This window comes from Armigeres subalbatus, chromosome 3 (genome assembly GCF_024139115.2).
Source record: "Armigeres subalbatus isolate Guangzhou_Male chromosome 3, GZ_Asu_2, whole genome shotgun sequence".
NCBI lineage: Eukaryota > Metazoa > Arthropoda > Insecta > Diptera > Culicidae > Armigeres > Armigeres subalbatus.
Window position 1 is genome coordinate 224,222,002 of NC_085141.1, and position 19,290 is coordinate 224,241,291.

The window sequence follows — 19,290 nt, forward strand, 5'->3', positions numbered from 1 at the left end:
AAAAAAGGCCTTTTCGCCGGTGAGTTTTCCTCCAGCTAGTGTCAAAAAGTACAGTGACCGATTGATTTTTACACTCCGACAAGCCGCCATTACCGAGCGTGGAAAGCTGGATAACTAAACCTTCAAAGGTAGATTCTTAATAAATACTTACTGTTATTTGTCATTAGGCATAGTAAACAGCCTGGTGTTGTTTTTACGTATTCAATTTTAGAGTATTAGTATAGAAATTTAGCAACCAGAAAGAGAGTACTGTTTCGTCCAGGGTGGGACGACCCTACGTTGTGATTATTTTTTATGGTGATACTCCGGGCGACGATTGAAGAAAACTACTGCTTGATCGAGACTTCTGATTTATTGCCTCCGAGAGGCAGCGTGCCAGCTCGGAGGTTACTTTCGAGACACTGTACAAAACATGGATTTGAGAGTCGCCTTTTATAAGCGACTCTTAGTACGGAATATTACATTATTGGGGACGTGCGCACAAACATTTGAATTTAAATCTAATTAGATTTGCAGCGCGCCAAATGCTACGTATATAACGCAAGCAATTGGCGCGAAGCAAGTCAACAAAAAAGATCACACAATTGAACGGCAACCTGCACGCTTCTCTGCTCGCTTGCCACGCTGCGATGAAGCGATGTGTGATCGAACATACTGCCCCCCAAAAACGAATGTTTTTTAATTCCCTTTTGTGGCCGACTCATCTGCTGTTGTCATTCGGTCCTCGCTACTGCGGCGTGATCAATTTGTGCACACAATAGCTTGGTTTGGCTGATGCAGGGCAGATGCAGGAATGTTCATTGATGTGATGATGGGCTTACGGAACGGATGAAGTTTTTCGTTGATTCGGGTGGATCAGCTGATTACGGTTTGGTGATACGGCGGCTACGGCCAATCGATTTTGATGCTGATGCTCGATGGTGACGTACGGTTCCAATGTTGACGCTAGGGTTCAGTAATGCGGCGCTTGGGCCAATGGGGTTTGACGCTGTGGTCCACGAAAATGACGCTGACGGTCCGGATGTGACCGCTGGAGTCCTGATATGACCGCTGGGGTCCGAGTGTGACCTTAGGGTCCGGGTGTGACCGCTAAAGTCCGGATGGCGCTGCGGCCGGGAAGGTTGACCCTGACAGTCCGGATGTGACCGTTGGGCCCGAATGTGGACGCTGGGTCCGACTGTGGATGCTGGGTCCGGTTGTGACCGTTGGGATCCGTATGTGACCGCTGGGGTCCGAGTGTGACCGCTGGGGTCGAATGTGACCGCTGGGGTCCGAATGGCGCAACGGCCGGGTGGGATGACGATCCCTGGGGACGGATGGTACGCTCCGCTCCCCTAACAGCCCTGTGACTTCACACAGCGGCTTGGTGGCTTCTTCGGTAGATTTGGTAGTCCGACTGGAACGGATGGCTGGCCGATTGGGATGCTCGGGATCCGACTAGGCAGCGCGGGTTCGCTGGGATGTTCTCCAAAATGCTGATCCGAAGAAGAGATTCGATCCAGTGTCCCACTGATGTCAGCAGCTTCCTACTCTTCGAAGTCCAGAAATCCACTCCAGGCACCATCCTGGTCACGGCACCAATGTTTCGTCCAGGGTGGGACGACCCTACGTTGTGATTTATTTTTAATGGTGATACTCCGGGCGACGAATGAAGAAAAACTACTTCTTGATCGAGACTTCTGATTTATTGCCTCCGAGAGGCAGCGTGCCAGCTCGGAGGTTGCTTTCGAGACACTGTACAAAACATGAATTTGAGAGTCGCCTTTTATAGGCGACTCTTAGTACGGAATATTACATTATTGGGGACGTGCGCACAAACATTTGAATTTAAATCTAATTAGATTTGCAGCGCGCCAAATGCTACGTATATAACGCAAGCAATTGGCGCGAAGCAAGTCAACAAAAAGATCACACAATTGAACGGCAACCTGCACGCTTCTCTGCTCGCTTGCCACGCTGCGATGAAGCGATGTGTGATCGAACAAGTACTATTAGTCGTTTTATTCCATATTTTGTTCTCAACAATAAATTCACAACATCACTGCGATCTATAGAACACTTAAGAAATACAATAAACACGATTTTAGGGAAAACAAACTTTGAGGGCAATTTTGTTATATTGACAACGTTGTATTTCTCCTCTTAGAGATGATAATATTATGATGATATTATACACGTCAATATAAAATTATATATGTGTTCAATTAAATCGCATATACTGGTTTATGCAATCATTGTCGACAATGTTGTATAAGATGTAATGGAATGTCTTTTCCAGATTATATTCGCAGACGCAATATTATCATTAGGTATAAATGATTGCTTAACAACTGCGTACACATGGAGGAACCAGGTAGCTTCTGGACTATGAACTAGAAGGTCAAAGGATCGAAACTGGAAGCTGGAGGCTAAATTTATAACATAAATATATACATTAACTAATAATCAACTAACAGCATGTCACACAATGATTACGTTTCGACCTAAGAAATATTTTTGTTGCAAATACAATATGTTTTTTATGATAATATAATGTATGTATGTGTTATGATGTATGTTTGAACTGTTTTTTACTTTTCTAGATTTAAAGTTGTAACAGTCCAATTATGCAACTTTATAGCTGAACATATGCGATCTCTGATAAAAACCAACATGATTGTATATTGATTAAATTGAAATCGGAATACGTCGTATATCTTGTTATGCTATAACACTGATTTGTATGTATATGGCCTCCACTTTTGTTCACATAGAAGGAATCTATGCATTTTATACAATCAAATTGCATCATATAAGAGTACATTAAACAGAACTGAAAGTTAGTTATGTGAACCAATTTGTTGGCTGGGTAGATACCACACTCGTTCACGCTTCTCCGACAGTTCTTCTGGTGTTAGTTCGCGAATGTAGTTTTTCGAAATGTATTCCACGATTTTCTCGTTCAAAACGTTCGCCAGTTCCGTATCCTTCGCCATGCGTTTCTCCAGGCATTTCCACCGACGGATTGCGACTGCCTTGTTATCCGGTAGCCGAATTCTATCAGAGCGCCATAAAAGGCCAGTTTCGTACCGCTCTCCATTGAAGTGTGTCCGAGATTCCAACAAAAACATTGCTCGCTCGTCATCCTTAGATAGTCGTTCGAGCTGGTTGGGCTTGACTACCAGACTGTCGATAGCAATAAGTAGTCTTTGACCGTCTGGTTTAAGTGCGTCATGCTTTCTTCGCTACACGTACAAATGTGATAGGTGTGACTAGTACTCGAGGAATTTTTCGTGGCCCAGCCACCGTACACCGACCATCCGAGATTGGTTTTTACAGCAATTGGGTCGCCAATCTTGCCCTCACGACTTTTCCGCACCAGCATAACATTAGCGTGCCTCAATCCAATCAGTATCCGTGGACGAACGTTCGTGTATGATTCCACAGGAAGTCCCTGCAGGTATCGATGCTGTTTAGTGAGTTGAGTCATATCCAAAGACTGGAAGGGTAATTGCAGCTCTTCCACCGTTCTCACATCTTGCAGTAACAGCCGCTTTCCTCCTCTTCCGGCGACCACAAGCTCGACACTCTGTGAATCGGATTCGTAGCGGATGAATGGTTCCGGACAGCCTCAGCTCCTCGGCTAGTTGCTGGTCGATGAGCGTAAGTTCGGATCCATCGTCCAGGAAAGCGTGACATTTTAGCTGTATTCCGTTTCCAAACAACGTCACTGGCAAGTAGCGAAGCGAGCCCGTGCCGGTTTGATGTGTATTGACGTTGCGTTCCTCGTTCTGCCTCGAAGGGCCGCTATTGGCACCGCTTGGTGGCGTTTGTGCTAGTAAGTCCTTGTGAAGCAAGACGTGATGCTTGAAGGTGCATCCGTTCTTCCCACACTCTCCAGAATTGCAGCCACCTTTATGCTGCCGAAGACATTTGCGGCAGAAGTTGAATCCACGTACTGTTGCCCACCTTGCTTCGTACGACAGCTCAAGAAATCGCTTGCATTTTCCAAGATATTTGCAATCTTCTTTGCACGCGGGACATGCTTTGTTTCCTCCGCTCACTCCGGCCACCGTCGATCTTTCTTGGGTTGGGTATACAGTATGAGTCCTATCCTTGGAAAGAACTTCTGCGTGAGTGTTCACATACTTCTCCTTTCGGTTTCCTTTTATCTCCTGATTCTTGCCTCCGCGGCACTGAGGCTCAAAAACAACGGTAACATCTTCCGCCAAGCTGTATATCCACTGGCTGAACGTGGACAAATTTACCTCTGGCAAGTTTCTCTTGTACCGCTCCCAATCCAGCTTTATTTGAGGGGGCAGTTTCTGGACAAATTCTTTTAGGAGCGTCGCATCACACATATACTCCTTTCCACCGCAAGCTTTTACAGTGGCACAGAGATTCTGGACCTCCAGAGCATAATCGACCAGCTTGTCCATCGCATCTGGCTTGATAGTCGGCATCGATATAATCTTCTCCTTCAGGTATTCAATTATCGTTTCCGGTCTACCGAAGCGTAGTTTCAGTGCACTGATTGCTCTGCCTACCGTTTCAGGCCGCATCAAGAAACTACGAACAGCGTTAAATGCATCTCCCTTCAAACAGTTCCTCAAACGGATCATGTTCTCCGCTTCCGTGTACCCACACATAGCCGTTGTATCTTCATACGTGGACAAGAACATTGGCCATTCCTCCGGATTACCGCTGAACTTGGGCAGCTCACAGGTACAACCTGTCGTGCTGCAATCTCATCCTTCGAGAGTCTTTTGCTGCTTCTCAGGGAGTGTTGCCGGCCTGTAACCAGGGCTGGTAGCGAGTCACTTTTTAGTGACTTGGTCACTATTTTGAGCCAAGTCACTAAAAAGTCACTATTTGCATCCAAAAGTCACTAAAGTCACTATTTTTCGGAAAATGGTCACTAAAGTCACTATTTTCGCACCGCCGTTTGTAAAAAAAACTTCAAAATAAAAATCATTTGTACCTACCGTTATCATCAACGAAATCAAATTTAAATCTGTTAGCAAAATATATAAATTAAAGAAATTGCACCAATAAAGCTCCAAGTGTATTGTGGAATTCGCCAGGTTACTTGCAATTAATGTGAACTATGATCTTCTTCTCCAAACAAAAAATTAAGGAGTACTGGATCCAGGCTTTTTAATTCAGGATCCAATAATAGTCTTGAAAACAAAAATTGAAAAGCAAGACAAGTCAAAAGTAATTCTGCACTGAGGAATTTCAATCAAATGCTTTATGGAAGTTTACCACAAGAAATCGTCATAAATTTCAAAAGGCCGTCTTATGATAGATGTTTTCAATTAAAAAAAGAAGTAATTTGCGGCAGAGTGGGTTCGAACCATGGACGTCACGATCGAGAGGCCTGTATGCAGACCACACAGTGAAGCTTGCGCATACGTTTAGACAACTCCGTATACAAAGCGCAGAATTGTTACGACTATGCGGATCTCTCGGATTTTACGTGGATTTACATAATGGTTTTGACGCTTTGCGCGTGGGAATTTAATAAATAAGGGCCTAGGGTTTGGTTTTCGATAGAAAAATGTTGTTGAGAAGGGACTCCACGTTTGAAGTCTATGCTTACCCAATTATGTGGATATTTTCTAGCCATTATTGAATACATTATACTCTTGAGCACTCGTTTAATACGGATTATAAGGGTAAGAACTTCACTTGTGGTCATTTTTCATCGTTTCTATATCTATAATATCCATTTTTTGTCACGTCAATTTTGACATAATTCGGAGATATCTCTACGACGAACCACACAGCATGATACATACCATCATTTTTCGATTTTTTTTGTCAGGAGTTAGTTCCTTTTCTTAAATTATTGAAGGTTTTATATTGTTTTCATAGCATTCATCTAGAAAGAAGCAGGGTCTATAAAAAATTTGAAACACAAAAATGTTCCTTGATTTTCACAGAAATTGGATTTTACGGATTATTCTGAAAGATTTTTTTTCATGGATTCCCGGAGAAGTTTTTACAAGAATTAACATTGCAATTCCCGCGGAAATTTCTGAAAGACAACAGGAATGTCCGCCTTGAATTTATGATAAGATATAATTTCCGGAAGCTTTTGTGCTGACATTTGCCATCGGATTTCTGTTAAAATTTCCGTTTGAACTACTGGAGAATGATTTCATAAGAATTGAAGTGTTTTCCGCACAATTTCTGTAAAAAATAATCCTTGAGATTTCCACAAGGCTTTCCACAGAAATTTAACTTCTGTTGAAATTTCTGAAAAAAAATCTTCGGAGTTTTCCAAAGCTATTTCTGCATCAAATTCAAGATTTTGGATCACATTTTACGAAACTTGAGCAACTTTGTTAGGTTCTGAATTATTTCTCTCTGGATATAAATCCAAATAATTATCATATTTTTATATGAATTCAAATGATTTGTATACAGAACATTTTTTTTCGAAAAACGAATTTACATTATTTTATTGTAATTATCAACAATTACAACAAAGCTGCAACCATCATTTTCTCTATAAATCGGAGACAAGCCAGCCTAGGATTGAAAGTCTCCTTAATAAAGATTAAAAAATATGTAAAAAATCAGTTTTATTATATGAAACGTACTGGAAGAGAAAACGTTCAGTAAATTGTAATAACAAAAATTGATATTTTTCGCGTAGTTGGCGCGAATTGGATTTCAGTCGGCGCAGATTTGACACCGGTCGAAACTTAGGTAAGGTAAAATTCATGTTATAACTGAGCCCTGGTAATTTTTTTAATAACATCATTTCACGGGCAACCGAGATCAGGGACTCGAATGGCAAATGGTAAATGGGCACTGTATGTATTTAAATTTGATATTATTAAAAATTTTATTATTAATTATTAAAAATCACTCTCCCTAATTACGGTGAAGATGGGCACGGCCAGCAGTAGTAGTCCTCATGTTTTTGTAATTTTTGTCTTTTCTTGATTTCTGATATCATTCTAGATAAGGATTTGAAAAAAAAATGATACATGTCACTAGTGAGCTGAGTTGCATTTGCATTGTCACTGTGTAACTCGTAGTAGATTGGAAACTAATGTTTCCAATCTACTACGAGTTACTAATGTTTCCAATCTACTACGAGTTACTAATGTTTCCAATCTACTACGAGTTACACAGTGACAATGGAAATGCAACTCAGCTCACTACCTGTTTAATACTTCATACAAAAGTCAATATTTGGTCACTTTTTCTGCATCTGAAAGTCACTATTTGGTCACTTTTTTCGTCATCGTTAGTCACTAAGTCACTATTTTGAACGGCATTTATTGCTACCAGCCCTGCTGTAACTGGTCGACTACTACCACATATTTCAACTTTCTTGGCTGTTTCACTCTTCGCTCTTTGGTGTCTTCGCCCTGCTCGTTCGTCATAGGGTTGTGCTTCTTCTTCACTGCCATCACAATTGGTTCCACCGAAGGATGAAAGTTCTTCTTCACCCTTTGTCCCGGTACCAGACGTTTCTTCTTCGCTTGAGTCTTCTATGCTGGTTTCCTTGTATGACAAACGCTTATCTTTCACTTTGGTTTCGTTGCGATGGTTCAACCACTGTTCCACCTTGTGATGACCATTATGCTGATCAATGACTGATTCGCCACTGCCTTCCAAATCGGCCATCTCCTTTAGAACAGCGAACTTCTTTTCAGCTAGTTCCCGCTTGCGCCGCATCTCTTCTTGCATCAGTGTCTCTTCAGCCTCGATCTGTTGAAGTTCCACATCCAAACGCGCCTTGACTGATTTCCGTGATGCTGCTGATATTGATGAACCAGCCTTGCTCACCCTTGCTTTCGTCGCTACCTGTGCATCATCTCCGCTCCGTCTAGTAGCTGCAACTGCATCCTCGCAATTCGCCGCCGTATCACAAACATCATGTTTCCGCCCCGTCGTTGGAATCACTTTCTTCTTACCCTTTGTAGCTGTTACTCGAGTTGCTCTCTTCCGTAACGTCACCGCCAATTTCTCTGTGGAGGTTTTCCTTCTGGATTTCGTTGCCTTGGTTGCTTTCGCAGTAGCGCATTCCAAGCAGATCCAACTGCAGCCCTGAATATCCTCTGAAACTCCCACGCACACGAAATGGTGCCACACATCACATGTATCGCACTGCACCATTTGGTCGTCGTCCGGTTTATCGCACAACTTACAACTACCTCGAGCCACCGGTGTGGTCTCACACGCCGCGTTGGGGGGATTTAACGAATTGAGAGTCGAACTCGCGAAAATAGCGCCTTTTGGGTCATTACTTAGGGGTTGTCTAGACGGGTCTTTAGGGGGTTCTTTATTGCCTGACTTTGAATTGGAAGGAGATGTTTGCCGCTTACCTGAGATACATTTGGCTCTGCTGTCAGCATCCATACCTGGTTCCGACATAGCCTGCCGCGGTAAACGAAATTTTAATATGTTGGTCGTACCAACTGGAGGGTCGTCTTCCGAAATAATGAACCGTCACGATGATTCAAGGTTGGTTAAAATTTCCTTTAATTTTACAATAGTTAGCGTTTATAATGTGGGTGTAATATATTCGCTTACGTTTAGTGCCTCCAACTATTGTTACTACCGCAACTTCGATTAGCCAAGCCTCGTTCCAGACTAGGTCGTTATTTCTACATTATAATTGGTTAAATTATTTAGGATAAGTTTTCACTAGTTCATTTACACGTTAGGAATTTGATCTCTTACCATTTATTTATTGTGTGATTTCATCAACAGACTACAATTAGCCCTAATGATGTATGTAAATACTAATTAATACTAAAAAACGCACATAGTCAAAAAAAATATAACATAGTAGCATTGTCAAGAAAAAAAATTAAAACAAATGAAATGTAGAATTATCACATACAATCAACGAAAAATTCAGAAAATCTACGACGAAGAACATTCCGCGTCAAGTTGAAGTCGAACATGGAAGAAACTCTATTAAACGTTCTCTGGAGGCCGTAGATTGCAGTTTCTGCACCGTAGTTAGTGCGACGAAAGGGGAGCCTCAGCATCGAATTGTTCCGTAGCGGTCTTGGTTGAACGTTCATGTTCACTTGTTGTAAAATTCTTTCGCAATCTATTCTTCCTTGAAGTACATCAGCTACACATAGGGCTCTGCCCACATCCCGGCGGATACGCAGTGGCTCTAATGGGCCAAACACAATGGATACGTTTGCGTGCGTTTTGACAGTTTTGCCATGGGAAAACTGTCAAAACGCACGCAAACGTACCCATTCTGCTCAGCTCTTAAGGCAATCAAGCGACAGCGCTCTTCGTAACTAGGAAGATGCAGCGGGTCTCTCCAGTTTAGTCTTCGAAGCGAAAACCGCAGGAAACGCCGTTGAATAGATTCAATACGTTCTACGCCGTTGTTGTAATACGGGCTCCATACTGACGAACAATACTCTAGTGTAGAACGCACCAAAGAACAGTACAGCGATTTCAGACAATAGACGTTCGTAAAATTTTTCGCCGTTTTCATGACAAAGCCCAGGGTTCTAGACGCTTTGTCGACAACGTATGAAAGGTGGTGTGAAAATGTCAGTTTTGAGTCTAAAACCACACCCAAATCCTTCACGTGATTCACTCGTTCGAGTGTAGTTCCCAGCAAATGGTAATTGAAGATAATCGGCTCTTTTTTGCGTGAAAATGTGATAACGGAACATTTTGCCGGATTAACAACTATCCGGTTCGTAGTGCACCAATCAGCGAAAGCATTGCATTGATGTGACCTTCGAGACCATGGCAATCAGTAACCGAGCAGATACGTAGGAATATCTTGAGATCATCGGCAAATGATAATTGTGGACCCTTAACAGCGTGATGGACATCATTGAAGTACATGATAAAAATCAGCGGTCCTAAATGGCTGCCTTGTGGTATACCCGATGTTGCACGAAAGTACGTTGATCGGTTGTCGCCTAATGCGACCGTTAGTTGGCGGTCAGTAAGATGCGAGCGGTACCATTTCTAAAGATCCCCACCAATACCTAATCGGTCCCGCTTTGCGATCGTGATGTCATGATTCAGCTTATCCAACGCAGCAGAAAGCTCGGTGTAGATCACATCCGTTTGGGCCCGAGTGTTCATACTTTCCGTGATGTACGAGGTTAGACACAGTAGATTCGTAGTTGTGGAGTTACAAAGCCATGCTGATATGTGTTGATGTGTTGCTTGCAGTGTGCACTGACCATCTAGGCTTTTAGAAATAATACGATAATAAATTGCCACAAACTATCGGCTAATGTATGGTAATGATGATCTAAATTAGATAAAAAGATAAACGTTTAGGTATCTAAATCAATGCAAATTCAGAGTATAAGTACACCTTGATATTTAAGCACTACAAATGTAATAGTAAATAGTAAATTCAATAGTTTAACTTTTCAGTTTTTACAAATTATTTACTTTTAAAATCATTTGTCTACACATGAGTTCACGTTTCATCAGCCTTCTGCCTCTTCTGTCATCTCTGATACAGACGTCGTGTGTCATATCTATCGATCTGCATGTCAAATGTAACGATATCGATAAGAGCATTGGATTGCGATGGTAGGTGCGTACGTCCGAGGACGTCACAAGCTAGTCAAACACGACGTCGTTGAAACCAGGTTCAGCTAGAAAGCTAGTAACCGAGTTTACTGCCAACGTTTCAAAAAATCCCAACGAAAAGCTCCTATCAGCGATGGAAGATGATGATATGCAACCAGACTCAAAGCCAGAGGGGTCAAATGATCGATCACGTATCCCAGTTCTTTGTCTGTCCCACACAGAAAGAAAAACCATTAATAATAATGAAAAAACCGTTGGTTAAAATAAAAAGTTTCATTGGTTCTTTTTCGTAGAGAGTCGTGCATTTTCGGAATAAAAGTTCGTAAACTTTTTATTTAATCAAGAGATTAATTGTTATTTGCTGCTCTAGAATCGAAAGTTTGAACTTTTGATAATATATTGTACAACTGTCAGATTAATCAGATTGTATTTACTGTGGGAAGTGAAAGTAAATGATTTTATATTGAATGGTGCTTCTATTGATGTTTTTGGAGAAAGTTTTCGCATAAAAATAATTCAATCAAGCACAAATTTTGGAATGATCGTAAGTCCAAACCGGCAATTTCTCCATCTTTTTGTATGCCTTACGATCTTTACAAAAATTATGTCTCAATTATTTTGACAATCAAATTTGGGTAATAACTGTTTCACTACACTTTATTTTTATATTTTTTTCTTAATGCCAAATGATTTTCTTACTCATTTCTCAGGGTACTCCTGCCCAATGTTATCTATGACTTGCGTCGGCCACATAAATTGCCTTTAATAAATATTGTGTTGATTCGAAGATTTGTGCGGCCAACAACATAGGCGAGTCTAACGGATAACATTCCTTCCGAGTTGTCATCTTTGCTGTAGTTTCGATTAGTTTGTCGACATCAGAACCCTGTGGTTTTAATAGCTCCATGCTTGGTTATGTTCCGGCTCGACATCTGGGGAACTGAAATAAAAAAGTTGCAATAAAGAATAAAGCATATTAAATTTGACGAAGAAATAACAATTGACTTTGCGAACGTTAAATGATATTTACAAGTGTTACTTACCTCACCATCATATACCAATTATGTACACATCTAAGTTACTAGAACTCCAAACGTTTTTAAGAAGTTTGCGGTTTCTATTCTACATTTTATTGGAAGAAAATATACACATATTTCTCAAGCGTGCGAGCACTTCAGAACACACTTTTTTTCGAGTCATCTGTCACGGTGATTTTTTTCACATTGAGTGTTTTGAAAATAAAAGTTCAAACACTTTTATGTTCATAACATGAATTTCAAAATTGATACTCAGACCCTTGCTCAGACCCGACGAAAAATATGATTGAATTAAATACATGACTTTCGATTCTAAAGTTTTCACTTTTATTTTAAGGAAAAAATATCACTTCTTAGAAGTAAAGTACAATATATTTAATAAAATAGTATTTGTTCTTTCTGTGCACGGTCATGGTAATGCATCTCGGCCAAGAAATCGCGCCTTCTCAATTCTTCTAACAAGCTTGGTAAATTTTAACATTGTGTGGCTTTCATTTGATTAATAAATAAATATTCATATCAAAGCAGTTTATTCAATTTCCTAGTAAAATACTGTCGAACAGTAAAAATTGTGGTTATACCATACATTGTATTGTAGAACTACTTATTTCATTACTATTCATAACAATACGTGCATAATACCCCTTTTTATACAGCTACTTTAGAGAAACAATTGAATTTAAGGTAAAATTCATTTAATGCTCAGTTTTATCAACAATAAGTTTACTATAAATCGAATTGCACTCAATTTAAATGCGGCCCTGGTGATAATCAGAATCAAAATTCAAAACAGAACGCAAATCGCAATAAATTTGTTTTGTTCCATTCTCATGCATGGTTTTGATGGTTTTAGATCAGGTTTTGATAAATTTCATTTGAAGTTATCAAGTTATGGATGAAGACGATTATACGTATTGTAAATTTGGAACTCCTCTTCCAGCTTATGAACAAGGTAAGAATCACAATTTATATTAACATTGATGAGAATTTAATCGTAATGGAAATTGCAGATGAAATTCCAGCAAAAAAGCCCGTGTCTGTCGAAGACCAAATTGTGTTGGATGTCAATGGTAAACGTCGATTTCATGGCGCATTCACGGGAGGATTCTCGGCTGGTTATTGGAACACCGTTGGATCCGAGGAGGGTTGGAAGCCGACAGAGTTCAAGAGCTCCCGCAAAGAGAAGGCATCTGCTAGAACACAAAACCCAATGGATTTTATGGACGACGAAGATTTGGGAGAATTCGGTATCGCTCCGCAACGGGTCCAGGCAAAGGAGGATTTCGCACATTCGAGTACGAGCAGCGGTAAACGTCGATTAGATCGGGGTAACTGGAGCGGACCTATTCCGGGAGTTCCAGTTTTGAGGACACTGTTGGAACCGGCAAAAGAGAAGACAGCTGTGCGCATACTGAAGAACATGGGTTGGCGTGAAGGACAAGGCATTGGTGAGAGACAACGCAAATGTGAAAAGCAGATAGCAAAGAGTCGGAACAGTAAGGAACTATATGTCATGAAGATGTACGGATGTGCGATGCCAGGTTCAGGAGGGCAAGATAATACGGAAAACGATGATGACCATGAAAGCGATGATTCATCGGATTATGAGATTACTTTTGCACCAGATGACTTCGATCCGCTACTGACTGCTTTCAAGGACAATAGTTTTGGTCTGGGTTATTCAGGTCTTGAGCGATCAACGGTTGGTGATCAGAAAAGGTTCAATTTATTCGACACCCTGGAAATTGTTGACCGGAACAATAAAAAACTATCTATTCGAGGACAAGCGTTTGGCGTTGGTGCCTTGGAGGACGATGACGATGAAGATGTTTATTCTAAAGACGATATGTCACGATACGACTTCACCCTGGAAGATAGGTCAAAAAAGCCAGCTGCAATTAAATTATCTGCACATCAAGACGATCATCTGGAAGGTTTTCGCTTATCCAGCAAACCATCCAAAGGGACCAAAAAGGTTTTTCGGATCAATGTTTCTGATAGCTTCACCCCACGAAATTGGTTACAACGGCGTTCACGTTTTGATCCTCTAGATGAAACCAAGGAACAACAGTTTCGGAAAGCTAGCCAATACAAAGTGCAAGGACTAGGGCGACATGATCTGAATCCTGAAAAACGAGGCCAAGCATTAGGGGAAAAGCCGCTGGATAAATCACTGAGAACCGGAGGTTCCGCTTTGTTAGACAAGATAAGTAAACAAAGTGACTGCTTTTCTAGAGAAACTGGGCATAACCGAGAGGATTCTAAAGCACCGCAACCAATTTCTGAAAATAGTATTGCAACTGCTGAAAGGAAAGATGCTATACAGTTCGACCTCAAATCTCAGTTTGGAAATATGGGATCTACCAAAGAAGGCTTCAAACCATTTATAGCAGACCCGGAAAAGCAAAAGAGGTACGAAGAGTTTGTTATTTTTAAGCCTTCTGAGAAATTGAAAACCAAGGAAGAATTACTGAATACTCTTCAGCCACTTGGAATGTCGTTGTGGGACCGAGAGCGCGAATTCAAGGAATTCGAACAGGCTCAACGTATGTATAGGCCACTGGATGGTTTGATGTCTGATCGATTTGTCACGGAATCCAGTTTAATTGCGGAGAAAGAAAAGATTGATTCATCTGAACAGAAGGAAATTAAAATGAAACGGTCTCGTACGATGTGGAAGCCCCATAAAGACCTTTGCAAAAGGTTCAATGTAGAGGAGCCATATGGAGGCATGATGGAAGAGGAGAAAACGAAATCAAAATCAAAGTTCTCCGTTTTTGACTACTTAGAGGCTCCTGTAAATAGAAAATCCGACTTCGTAACCCCCGTAATTATCCCTCAAAAAGGTGAAAAAGACGTCAAACGCTCTGATCCTGTTCCAATAAGAACGTCGGCCAAGGATTTTTTTGCAGAGGTGCAAACTCCTAGCACAAGCTTTGAAAGCTCAAGATCAAGCGAAACCCTGAAATCTTCAGCACATCTGACTAGTTTGGTAAAATCGGTGAAGCGAACCGAATTGGAGCAGAAGGTACTGGAAAGTTTGAACAAGAAACCGGAAGAGAAAAAAGATCTCTTCCAATCAATTTTTTGCAGTAGTGATGAAGAGGAAGAATCGCTTGACACCAATCAACCTTCGACATCGTCGACAAATGAAGCTGAGAAATTAAAGCTAGTTGAAAGTTTGGTAGCAATAAAACCTGCAAGTCAAATGAACGTTCTGCGTAACCATTCTCCACCACGTGGGATTTTCAAAAGTATATTCGATCTAAAACGTCCGGACGGTCAACCGTCCGCTGCAATTACCATAGCAGTTTCGGAGGATTCGTCGTCAAGCTCAGAAAATGATATTACAACGCAAGATGAGTTTTTTTACGGACCAAAACTGCCATCATCAAATCAGGCCATAGCCACTACTTCTAGTTCATCAGCGTCAACATCGCAGGCTAATCAATTGGACGTGAAGCTGCGAGAAATTGAAAGGAAAGCTGCTGGATCTAAGAATATTATAGAGGAGTGGGTCGAGAAAGAAAAGATCTCTTCTAAGAAAAGCAAAAGAAAGAAGGATAAAGAGCATAAAAAGTCGAAGAAACATAAAAGAGAGAAGAAGAAACATAAACATAAGGATAAAAGGTAATTAAAAGTAATTGTATAATTAAAAACAGTAAATGCACATGAACTAAAATGTCAAGTTCAAATTTGAATTATTAATGTTTTATTAAAGGCGTATTTTTAGGAAATGGAATTTGGCCTTCTTTACAACTGAATATTTTTATTAGGATTTCAATTGCAAGCTTTTCTATGCCCGCCAATTGCATGAATATGTTTCTTGTGTGATACCTTGATGTTGAAGTACCAAGCGCAATAAATCAATGCTGAGGCAGTCGTAAATGTTTTCCACCAGAAAACATCCTAGCTCGGATCGAGGACCGAACTCGTCATCTCCGGATTAACAATTTGATTTTCATCTCTATACGCAAATATTTTTTTTCGAAAACAATGTCGCCTTGCTATGTTTATTTATTTTTTGCCTGAAGTAAATTGGGAACTTTTTTTTATTGTCTTTATTAGGGGGACTTTCAGCCCGAGGCTGGCTCGTCTCCGAAATTGGGAACTTGTTTTTTATCTTAGTTTACAGCATTCATGTTTTTCAAACAAATTAAACACAGTTCATGTTTTGATGGTCGTTAACTCGGTTCTCATTGCGCGCGCGCTCAAGAAAATCTAGGCGAATTTTCCGATTTTTCGCGATCGCGGCGGTCGTAACCTCTCTGTGCTAGTTCATAAAGTACCGCAGAAGTGATCCACAGTGAAGGTTTAACTAAATTCGGTGCAAAAACATTCGAAAACGCGAGTTTATTCTGTGCTCCACGTGCCTCGAGAAACAAAACAACAAGTTGTCCGGCCGCCCGGGTGACGTTATTTCGTTCACTCTCTTGGCAGTGTGGGTTGCGGTGTGCCAGAAGGAAACTTTCTAAAAAAAAAAGTGGTGATAAGTTTTCGAAAATACGAAAAAACGTCAAGTAGTCAACAGACGCATAAGGTGTACTACAGTGTGTCCCGCAAGTGTCTGAGCACAGTGTGGAACAAAATTTTGTGGACACCAACGGAAATACCGACGTAAAGACATACGTGCATTAGGTGCGAATACTCTTGTGAACGATATCCGTCCCGTTCTGCCAGCATGGCGCTGGCGAACGGCCAACACTTCCGCCCGGGTGACCCAGGGGATCCCGGTGGTAGCAGCAACTGGATCAACGGAGATTTCACTGGACCACGCCTACCGGCGTTTATGGACCCCGATGGTACCGCAGGCCCCCTGCAGTACCTCAGGATGGAGGCAACCAATGGCCCAATGCCACAAGACCCCTTCTTGTTAAGGTTTTCCGTCGAAAAATTCCTGGGAACCCCCATCGACGGAGCCTTCAAGGAGAATCGTGGCATGAGCTACGTCCTGAAAATACGCAGCAAGGCACAGTACGAAAAGTTATGCACGATGCAGAAGTTGCACGATGGTACAGCCATCCATGTTTCCGCACACCCCCAACTAAATAAAAGGCAATGCGTTGTGACAAACTTCGATTCCGTCGGCTTAAAGGACGATTATCTCCAGAAGCAGCTGGCGCCTCAAGGCATCATGGAGGTTCGGCGCATCCAACGTCGCATGCCTGGCGGTAATTTCGAAAACACGGCTACGATTATCCTTACGATCGCTGGAACAGTCATTCCCCCACATATCGACTTTGGCTACACAAGATGCAGAACCCGCAACTATTATCCGTCCCCGATGCTGTGCTTCCGATGCTGGGAGTACGGTCACACCGGCAAGAGATGCACACATCCATCCAGAGTGTGCGGAAAATGCAGTCAAGTGCACGAAGAGGATCGTGAATTGGTCCCAGAACAAACCCCATCTACCGACCAGGCCTCTTCCCCCGCAACTGTCGCACAGGTACAACGTTCCGAACGATCGCCCTGCACAAACCCGACCTACTGTAAATTGTGCAAGACTGATCAACACGCAGTATCAAGCCGTAAGTGCCCGGTATACGAAAAGGAGGTTGCTATCCAACATCTCCGTGTGGATCTCGGCATCTCGTACCCACAAGCCCGCCGGGAACACGAAATTCGAATCGGAGCCATTAACCGGAATCCAAATGCGTACGCCAATGTAGTCGCCAACAGCAAGGACACCGAAATCGGAGAACTGAAAGCCATGGTCGCACAGCTCCTTGCCGATTCCAAGGCCAAGGACAAAAGGATTGCGGAAATGGAGAAGGCACTTCACCACAAAAGCGTCGGCGACCGAATGGACAAAGTAAAGGAGCACGGAACAATCGAGGAGTTGGTTAGGCAGATTGCTGAACTTTCAACCACAGTGAAGAAACTGCAGACTGACCTTGAAAAACGGGATGAATTGATTGTGAGGAAGGATGAGACGATCAGGAGGCTGATCAATCAGGCTGACTCCATTGCCCCCGCTGCTACTATGTCTGATGACAGCAATCGCGCTCTCATCTCACAATTCACCATCCCTGAAACGCCGCAGTCCAGACAAGGTTACGCGCCTACAACCGTAGAGAGCATAGAAAAATGGTTCGAAAAACACATGTCCGAAACGAACGAAGCCACCGCACCAGCAAAAGGAAAGAAGAAAAAGGCGAAGTCTCAAAAGAAGAAAACTTCAAAATGCGAAATTTATTCTGACGAAGACACTACGTCCACTTCCTCTCATCAATCGAAACGGACACGATCGACTACCAAATCCACCACCAGCCACGACTCCACCGGCTCCCCCAACGCTAAGCGAAAGGCGAAAGCTAATAGCTCCGCGGAGTCGATGGATCTAACCGTTTAGATTCGAACCAATCGCTGCTCAGTCGCCCTAAAAATCTAAGTGATTCAAGCAAGTGAACCCATTTTACTCTTCTCTTCACCCCTCCAGAGAATTTCACCACGCCAATGGTACAGGAAATGACTGAGCAAGCCACCTCTACACCCAGATGTCCAACCCCCATGTCAAACCCTGACGAAGAAAGTGCCGCAGGTGGCCGAGGCGCCGGCCGACCAGAAGTCTTTGCCCAACTGGAACGGCCGGGTCGACTTCGACGCCTGCCGGACGAAGATGGCAAACAGCCGAAGATCCCAACAAACCCCCCAGTAGCGTTGGTCCCCTCAGTGCGGAAGTCATTGCCTCACCGGAACTGGGGAACACCCCTTGGCGCTGGGGGCAAGTTGGAAGCGGGACGCATAGAGGGTTTCACTCCCTATCCCCCGATGAGCTTCAAGAAACAGGATTTGCAAGATCGGCCCAGCACTGGGTGAAGCTCGGGACGCTCATTCCCCCGAAGGACGCCGCTAGGATCAAGCATGGGTTTTCGCAAGACCAACCATCGAATCGCCGCACGCCCAACACCGTAGCACCATTCTTTGTTACTTCTGACATCAATAACGGCAAGCTAACTACCCATAATAGCTCCGTACGGACATCATCTTCTGCAGGTGACACGCTGTTACCTGTCACGAGGGAAGCTCCGCCTTGCTCGGATCCCGACATGAATCTCTCTACCCCGAGCTCCGAAGGGACTACCCACAACATTCCCAGACCGCACCTGAGGAGGAATCCATACCGAAACTGTCGCAATCTTTTGACACCGGCGCCCTCAGCGCCTCCCTTTGCTCCTCTTTCACACGAAGAGGCAACGGATGCGAACGTCTACGATGTCCTACACAAAACTCGCTACGGACCAACAGCAGTGATCAAGCCTGGCAACTCCAAGACTTGTACTAGAGATCCAGTAACCCCAGTACCCCTGGCAGCTGTACCCTTCAAACCCAGTAGCGCACCTGTCGGGGGGCTACAGGGGCCTACACTCAACATTTTTCCCGCAGCTCCTTCACCTCTGCCAGTAGTGGGTCCTCCACCAGGGCCTGCGCTCGGTGGAGCTCTGTCGGGGTCTGCCAACGGTGCGACGTCTCGCGCCCAATCAACTTTCGCAATCCAGTGGAACATGAACGGCTTCTTCCACAATATCGCGGATCTGGAAATTCTGGTACAGAAATATCAGCCAGCGGTACTCGCTCTTCAAGAGACGCATAGGGCCACACCATCCGCCATGAATAACACCATGGGTCGAAAGTTCCGATGGCACACCATCACCGGAGCGAACTTTTTCCAGTCCGCTGCCATTGGAATTGCCGCGGAACTTCCAGCTCA

General features: G+C 42.9%; 1 protein-coding gene across 1 annotated transcript; it reads left to right on the forward strand.

The window, feature by feature from the left end:
• The first annotated feature begins 12,347 nt into the window (after positions 1-12,347).
• Positions 12,348-15,318, forward strand: LOC134220295 (G patch domain-containing protein 1 homolog). The gene is made up of 2 exons (XM_062699310.1): positions 12,348-12,528; positions 12,587-15,318. Exons 1-2 carry the CDS (start codon positions 12,468-12,470, stop codon positions 15,208-15,210), a joined length of 2,685 nt encoding a protein of 894 aa, XP_062555294.1. The 5' UTR covers positions 12,348-12,467; the 3' UTR covers positions 15,211-15,318.
• Positions 15,319-19,290: the final 3,972 nt, after the last annotated feature.

What these genes read in the sequence shown, in the direction of transcription:
- LOC134220295 (XM_062699310.1), top strand. Translation starts at nt 12,468, where the DNA reads ATGGATGAAGACGATTATACGTATTGTAAATTTGGAACTCCTCTTCCA. An exon ending in TCTTCCAGCTTATGAACAAG is followed by an intron (nt 12,529 to 12,586) that starts GTAAGAATCACA and finishes TGGAAATTGCAG; the next exon opens with ATGAAATTCCAGCAAAAAAG.